A 7,482-nucleotide genomic window follows, 5' to 3' on the forward strand; every position below is an offset into this window, starting at 1 on the left:
GGCTGGGGGTGGGGGGGGGAGCGGGATGCTCTGGTACACAGAGGCCACGGCAGAGTCCTCTGGGGCTCAGCCAGGCAAGTGTATTCTGCATCGTACGTGCAGTATCGCGGTTTACATCACAAAAAAATATGATTATAAAATCATGTAATCCTTCTTAAAAAACCGAGGCAGAGTGTGCAACACTAAGACTTTCTGCTACGGCAGAGTTCATATTTGCCTTTAATTTTGGAGAAACACTACTGTTAGCCTGCTCAGTTATCCCTTGCTATTACATTAATAGTGATTCAATGGTTTTTTCCCCTAATTTAATAATTTCTTTCATCTTTTCCTGTGTTTCAACTACTTCTTCTCTTTAGCTCCCCCAGCATAAGGAATGCTAAATTTGGCAGCACTTTCACATCAATAGTGGACTAAAGTCTAGTTACATTTTATCCAAGAAACTTTGCTGATAATGTTCATGCGTTCCACCCAAACCCCCATTTGTGTGGTAAGATATATGTATGCAAGCACACACACACACATGCACATACGCTCTAACTACAAGTCTGCTCTCTGGAATCACAGTGACAAGGATTTGAAAGCTGTGTTTCCATAGACTTCGTCACCCTGAAGGATTCACTGACATTAAAATACACTCTTCTATTTCTCCTAAAACTGGGTGTAACTGGAACATATTCTAAAAATAACTGCTTCCCTCTCCCCTCCCTAGAAGCTAAAATAGCACATTAATTTTCTTCCTACACCACCTACTCCTCTTTAGAAGATGTTTCACAAAATCTTAGTATTGAAAGGAACATTAAAGGACCATCTGGATGATTTCTCTTACTACCAGATCTAACCTGATAAATGAAGTCAGTAAAGATATATTTACCATTAAATCAACTACTTATTTTCTTCAAATTCTCAACTTTTCCAATTTGCTTAAATTTCTCACACTCTAGGTAAAACATACAAAAATATGCATAACTATTATTCTTTATTAAAAACCCTCAGGTTTGGGGTTGTTTTTACATTAATGCAATCATGGGAAAAATTGCTTTGTGCTAAACAAGGACCAATTTTAATAGTTCCCCATTTTAGCCAAAACTATTTGGCTAAACTATTTTAGCTAAAATGAGGAAATCAGCAAACCTCAAGACATAAGTCTAGAAAAACTAGTAAAAAACATGCACACATCTCCATTCCTTTTCAAGCACAGTCTAAAAGGATAAACTTAAATGACTCCTGAGATTCAATTAACGAGATGATTGACTTATCTGCTCAACAAGGGCCCTTTCTACTGAGCAGGACTGATTTAGCCTGTGTTATGTCTGCATAAATATTACAGTTAACTGGGGTTTATCTCTAAATCAAAAGAATGAATCCCATTTTTAAGACCTGGGGTTTTATTTTGCTTCTTTTTATTGCAAGACAGTGGGAACAATGAGGGGGAAAAAGAGATGTGTGCCGCATGAGACCAATTCAGCAGGAAAGAGCTGCAAGACAGAAAATACATTGCTGGGGATGGTTGTAATTTGGTTTGAAAGTCCCAGAGATGATGCAACCCCGGATCGTTCTTTGTTTCCTACCAATTTTCAGGTTGCGAGAGGAAAGCATCAGACAGCACAATGCAGCGAGGGTTGGGTAGTTTCAATAGGACTTGGCAGCTCCCCCTAGCTCGGTTAAAACATAGCTCTGAACACATTGCTAACAGTGTCCGTCACAAATAATAAGATTCTGCATGGTTTTAGTATTTGGGTCTGATTTTGGTTTATACTGAGAACAAGCCAATCTGTCAGCCAGGCAATGGGGAAGGGAAAAAAAACCAGTACTGCCTAATACTGCCACCTGCTGGCTCTTGCTGGAATCACATGTCCATTCCTTCTTGGAGGAACTTTCTGATCTACCAGAAACAAAGACAAAACAAAACTCTAGCTTAAATACAGGCAGACGCGCAGGTCCACAACTTAACCATGAATATGCTAATTTTTAAAACACAAGAATTTATAAACTATAAAGCTTTGCATTCATCCTCCTTTTTCACCGTTGTGTTACCATATGGTTTTTACCAACAAAGCCGAGCTGAGTGGTATTTCCATTCATTTACTCACTAACCGATAGCTTTACAAGTTAAAATACTTCCTTCCCCCCCCTCATAACAACCATATTCTAGAACATTCTTCACTGTGGTGAGGAATCTATACCTGTCCTGAAAAGGAAATAAGACAGATTTTTAAGATTCTCCTGCCCAGGGGCCAGTTAGGAAAAAATACGGGGGACATAAAATGAGGAAGGGTCCAATTAGAAAGTAGCATGTATAAACAAAGAAGCTGCCAGCATTTATAAACCCTTAGACAAACAGACTTCACTGGTTCCCCTTTGGGGGCCCCCTCCCCACGAGGGAGTCCGTATACACTTGCAATTAATTTCCACGCTTTTGCATAAAATCTTTTAGTCCATGAATTTTTATTCTTCGAACTCTGTAGGACAAGAACGCGGAAACTCCAGCTTGCCATTTGGGGTATCACAATTATACCAACAATGGAAGAGACTTCCTTCGAGAACCTGAAATGCTGACTATTCACCCCGTTTTTGTGGGTGGGGAAGTAGGGAGGCCACTGTGGTCATTTGTTTTATTCACATCTATCATCTTGGGCCAAATAACAACCTAAACACAATAGGTGACAAAACTTAGCTGCTAAAGGTGGCATTGTTACAGAGCATTGTTGGGAAGCAGAACTGACGTAAGTCACCAAGTTCTGAAATCCCGGGCCTGTGGGAAGCCACAGGAGGGACTGGCTATGAATGGTCCTCACTAGGGAGGGAGATCCAAGATGAGATACAATCAGGGGCCTCACCTGCCTCTGCCAGCCGGCACGGTCAGCATTAGAGGCCAGTGGTCAGTCACCTTCCCACAAGCCACGTATGGCGCCAACCTGGGGACAGAGGAGGAGCAGTGGCCTCAAAGAAGCCTCCAGTATTTGGTGAAACTGTTCAAAGAATTTTCCCCGCTTCTGTTAGTCTCTATTTTCGACTAATACCTACTTTTTTTTTTGTAGAAATAAGTACTATTTATTTTGGCTTGATGTTTCTGAATCTTTTTAACCGATTATCCCTCTCAGACAGATATTAACATGCACCACCTTCCTTAATGTTACTTAGAACATCAAAATAAAAGAGATATTGTATATTTATCTCTATGTTCATATAATGTGCGACTACAAACGCCCCTAAATATAAAATCTATTCTTTTACTTATAGACCCTCATGGTTTCTAGAAGAATGAGGTTATAAAATATTAGCTCAATCTATACTAGTGACTGAGAAAGGTGTGTGTGTGTGAGAGAGAGACAGAGTGAGAGAGAGAGGGGGGGGAGGGAGAGAAACTTCAGAAATGTCATCAGTGAGGCAAATTTGAGGCTTTAGGCGCTGAGCTTGGGAAAGTTTTAGTTATTAAAAGTAAGAGAGAAAGCTGAAATGACTGGATCTTATTTAAATACTGAGTTTTCCTGCAAGACCTCAAGAACACCCAGAAAGAGGAAAGCTAGAGAGCCGCTGGCTATTGTGAGGAAAGAATGTAGGAGTGGCTGGGAAATTACAAACCTGCCCTTCTCCGAAAGGCCTTGAAAGGCCTGCGGAGGAACGTCCAAGATCAGGCCCAGGAGATCAGGAAATCTGTTGCGTGTTAGACATTTCAAAAGACCCAAGTTTACCTTGAAACAATGACCCTCAAAGACCCAATACTGAGAGGGTCAGGAAAGAAAAAGAGTTGGCGATGGCCTTCCAGGCCATTAAAACGAGAGTACACTGTGTAATTTCCCAAGCAATGTAATGGCTAAGTCAGGCACTGTTTCCATGACAATGGAGAAATTTTTTCTGAAGTCCCTGATGAAGCAAAGGAAAAATAAGAGCATGTCTCTTTAATTAGTATAAACGTAAGCATCATCCAAACGGGAACACTTTGAGAGTAAAAGGGGACAGTATTAATGATGACTACGGGCCGGACGCCGGGCCACCCCACCAAGCACCATGAAAACCAAAGAATAATGAGCATCTCGCTGCAAAGTCTAGGGGGGTCTCTGGCAGTTTGGGAGCCAAAAAGAACAATCTGGGAAAAATTCAAGTGTGAAGAGGAAGCTGAGGGGTGGGATGGATTGGAGAATAAGAGAGAGTTTTTTTTAAAAAATATTTTATTGATTTTTTACAGAGAGGAAGGGAGAGAGATAGAGAGTCAGAAACACCGATGAGAGAGAAACATCGACCAGCTGCCTCCTGCATACCCCCAACCAGGGACGTGCCCGCAACCAAGGCACATGCCCCTGCCAGGAATCGAACCCGGGACCCTTCAGTCTGCAGGCCGACGCGCCATCCACTGAGCCAAACCGGTCAGGGCGAGAGAGAGTTTTAAAGCCAAACATTCATAACACAGCACACCAGGTCCTCCATAGGTGGGTTCTACCAGTGATGGCGAACCTATGACACGTGTGTCAGAGGTGACACGTGAACTCATTTTTTTGGTTGATTTCTCTTTGTTAAATGGCATTTAAATATATAAAATAAATATCAAAAATATGTCTTTGTTTTACTATGGTTGCAAATATCAAACAATTTCTATATGTGACACGGCACCAGAGTTAAGTTAGGGTTTTTCAAAATGCTGACACGCCGAGCTCAAAAGGTTCGCCATCACTGCTCTAGATCATCTCTCCGGTTCACTTTATATCATTCCTACCCTTGAAATCTACCTTCTAACCATGGTGGATGTCGGCTTGTTGCCTGCAGCCCATCTGGGTCCCCTCTCTGATGTTCTTTATGCAACCGGTTTCCTCCGCCCAGAACACCCTCAGCCTCCCAGGTTTTGTCTGCTTCACTCCTCTCTGTCCCCCGCCCCCTCCCCCCCACTTCTCCAGGGAACCCTGAGCTTGACTTCTTTATCAGACTCCTACGTCACCAACACTTCTCTCAAGGTCCTTCCCATTTATATCTTACTTGTTTAATACCCGGCTTTGCCTGATTCAATGCTCTTTTCTCAATTAGGCCTGGCATATAGTCAGTTCTCAACAAATACAGGGGTGGGCAAAAGTAGGTTTACAGCTGTTCATGTGGAAAATAATGCAATAATTAATAATACAATAAATTGTTTTGAATATTCACAACTGTCAACCTACTTTTGCCCACCCCCGAATTTATTGGATTGAACGCATTACACAGGAAAATGTAACAATTAAGTCTCCAAGAAAAATGTCAGGTCATGAATTGGCTAGTTAAAAGCGGGGGGAAAAAATAATAATAAATAAGAGTGAGGCTCCTTACTAAGTATTTTTCCGAATGGGACTTTCATTTCAAGTAGAGTTGCTGCTAGTAACCCGGAGCCATCAATGGCCAGAAGAGGCCCAGAGACCCTGTGGAGGAGGCCTGACTCGAGGTGACATTGGCCTCTGGTGGATAAAACTGAGAATACAGCAGTTCCAAGTAAAAGGAAAAGCTGCCATGGCACTAGCAATGATGGAAAAACCCAAGGTTTCTTCTGTTTTTCACTTTTCTCCCACGAGGGCTGTAAGCCCATGGCCAAATATTTACCTCAATTACATATCAGCATTCAGGACACTGGGTCTAGAAACACTTACTCACATCAGAGTTCCATGAGAGCCGGAGAGTGAGCTATGATACTGAGCCCCAATAGGAGTTGGTTTTACTACCGTGATTCCTTTTCTCCTAAGTAATCTTTCCCAGCCTCCCGGTATTTTTCTTGGAAATGAAGACCACCAGACACTCCGGAGACGGAGGTGCACTTTAAACCACCTGCTACTCGAAGGGCAACTATTATCTGTGACAGGAGAGAGACACTGGGACCAAAGAAGGGATGGGTTAGAGTGAGGAAAGGGTATAGGGTTGAGGTGCAAATATATGAACTATTTTTGCCTTATAAACAAGTCAGATGATGCTGTGTAATATTATTTGCTTTTCTGCTGCCATTAGCACACGACCCGACGTCAGGAGATCCTGGAATGTGCATGGTGTGTACCTGTAATTCTGGGGTGGGGAAGGGGGAGGTCTCTAGCTGCTCTCACTTCACCTAATGGCTTGTCATCATTTTTAATCTCTAGGCTTTCAGGACATGGCCGCACACTCACCTTATTCAAGTCCTTAGACCAGTGGTTTTCAACCTTCTGGCCCTTTAAATACAGTTCCTCATGTTGTGACCCAACCATAAAATTATTTTCGTTGCTACTTCATAACTGTAATGTTGCTACTGTTATGAATCGTCATGTAAATATCTGATATGCAGGATGGTCTTAGGCGACCCCTGTGAAAGGGTGGTTCGACCGCCAAAGGGGTCGCGACCCACAGGTTGAGAACCGCTGCCTTAGACTATGCTTACGTATCTGTTACTCTTTGTTCTTCATGCAGGTTGCTGCTCGCTCAGGAGAGGAAATCTTTGAAACCCAAATCATTGCCTCCATAGAAAGGGACCTCAGAGAGGGAAGGGGGTGCCCAACGGGAGCGGGGCCCCCTTCTATGTGCCTGGGAGCAGCTGCACTCGCTCCCTGAGTGTGTTCTAGGAGTGAGGCTGATGGGAAGGAGGCTGACTCTGATGATCAGACACATTCAAATTTACATGTACAAACAAATCCATGTTCCCAAGCAAAACAAACGATCCTTGGACATTGGCCCGTGCTTTTGTGAAGCAGTGAGAACCGCACTGCCACACATCACGTAAACTAGCTGTTCTCAGATCACATTTGTGAAAAGGGGGTCATTCTGAGCTCTTCACTAAAAGCTCTGTTTCCCCAAACACCTGGACCCCAGGCACATGTATATAACAGATGGCGACCACACTCATTTCAATTAAGTGGAAGTGTACCAGCTGGCATCAATATGAGCCTGCCCGAGAGAAGCAATAACGCATACATTTATTTAATAAGCCCATTGCCTCATGCACCATCACTCGCTTTCATCTTCTTTTTCATTTTGGCCGGCACGCGATGCCAGGAACTCTGTCTTGCTGCCAACTTCTACTGAGAATGGAAACCCTATTATAAAAGGGAGACGTCCCTGTGGAACCAGCAACAAGTAGACATGCCCTGTCCGGTAATCTTTAAGAAGCAAGAGTTTAAGCCCAGCCCGTGTGGCTGGGTGGTTTAGCCTTGACCCAGGAGCCAGTAGGTCATGCTTTGATTCCTGGTCAGGGCTCCATCCCCAGGAGGGGGCGTGCAGGAGGCAGCAGATCGATGGTTCTTTCTCATCACTGATGTTTCTACTCTCACTCCCTCTCCCTTCCTCTCTGAAATCAATAAAAATACAATAAGAACAAATAAAAAGAAGCAAGAGTTTGGCCTCAGTGACCTCCCGGTCCCCCCTCGTCGCCCCGGACCCTTCGGCCATACCTACCATTTCCTTGAACGCGCTCTCCAGGGCCCCGATGACCAGACACTCGTGGGGAATCTTCTTCTCGGTGAAGAAGCGCGTGGGCGGGGTGCCGGGGGAGCCGGGGCCCCCCAC

At 43.7% G+C, this 7,482-nt stretch overlaps 1 protein-coding gene across 1 annotated transcript in view; it reads right to left on the reverse strand.

The window, feature by feature from the left end:
- PPM1H (protein phosphatase, Mg2+/Mn2+ dependent, 1H) overlaps nt 1–7,482 on the reverse strand; it is a 241,360-nt gene that overhangs the window by 124,244 nt on the left and 109,634 nt on the right. The window contains exon 4 of the mRNA XM_005871690.2: nt 7,372–7,478. Coding sequence (XP_005871752.1) covers nt 7,372–7,478 — 107 coding nt within the window. The remainder of the gene's footprint in view (nt 1–7,371; nt 7,479–7,482) is intronic.

Source organism: Myotis brandtii, unplaced genomic scaffold, assembly GCF_000412655.1.
Source record: "Myotis brandtii unplaced genomic scaffold, ASM41265v1 scaffold352, whole genome shotgun sequence".
NCBI classification, from domain to species: Eukaryota; Metazoa; Chordata; class Mammalia; order Chiroptera; family Vespertilionidae; genus Myotis; species Myotis brandtii.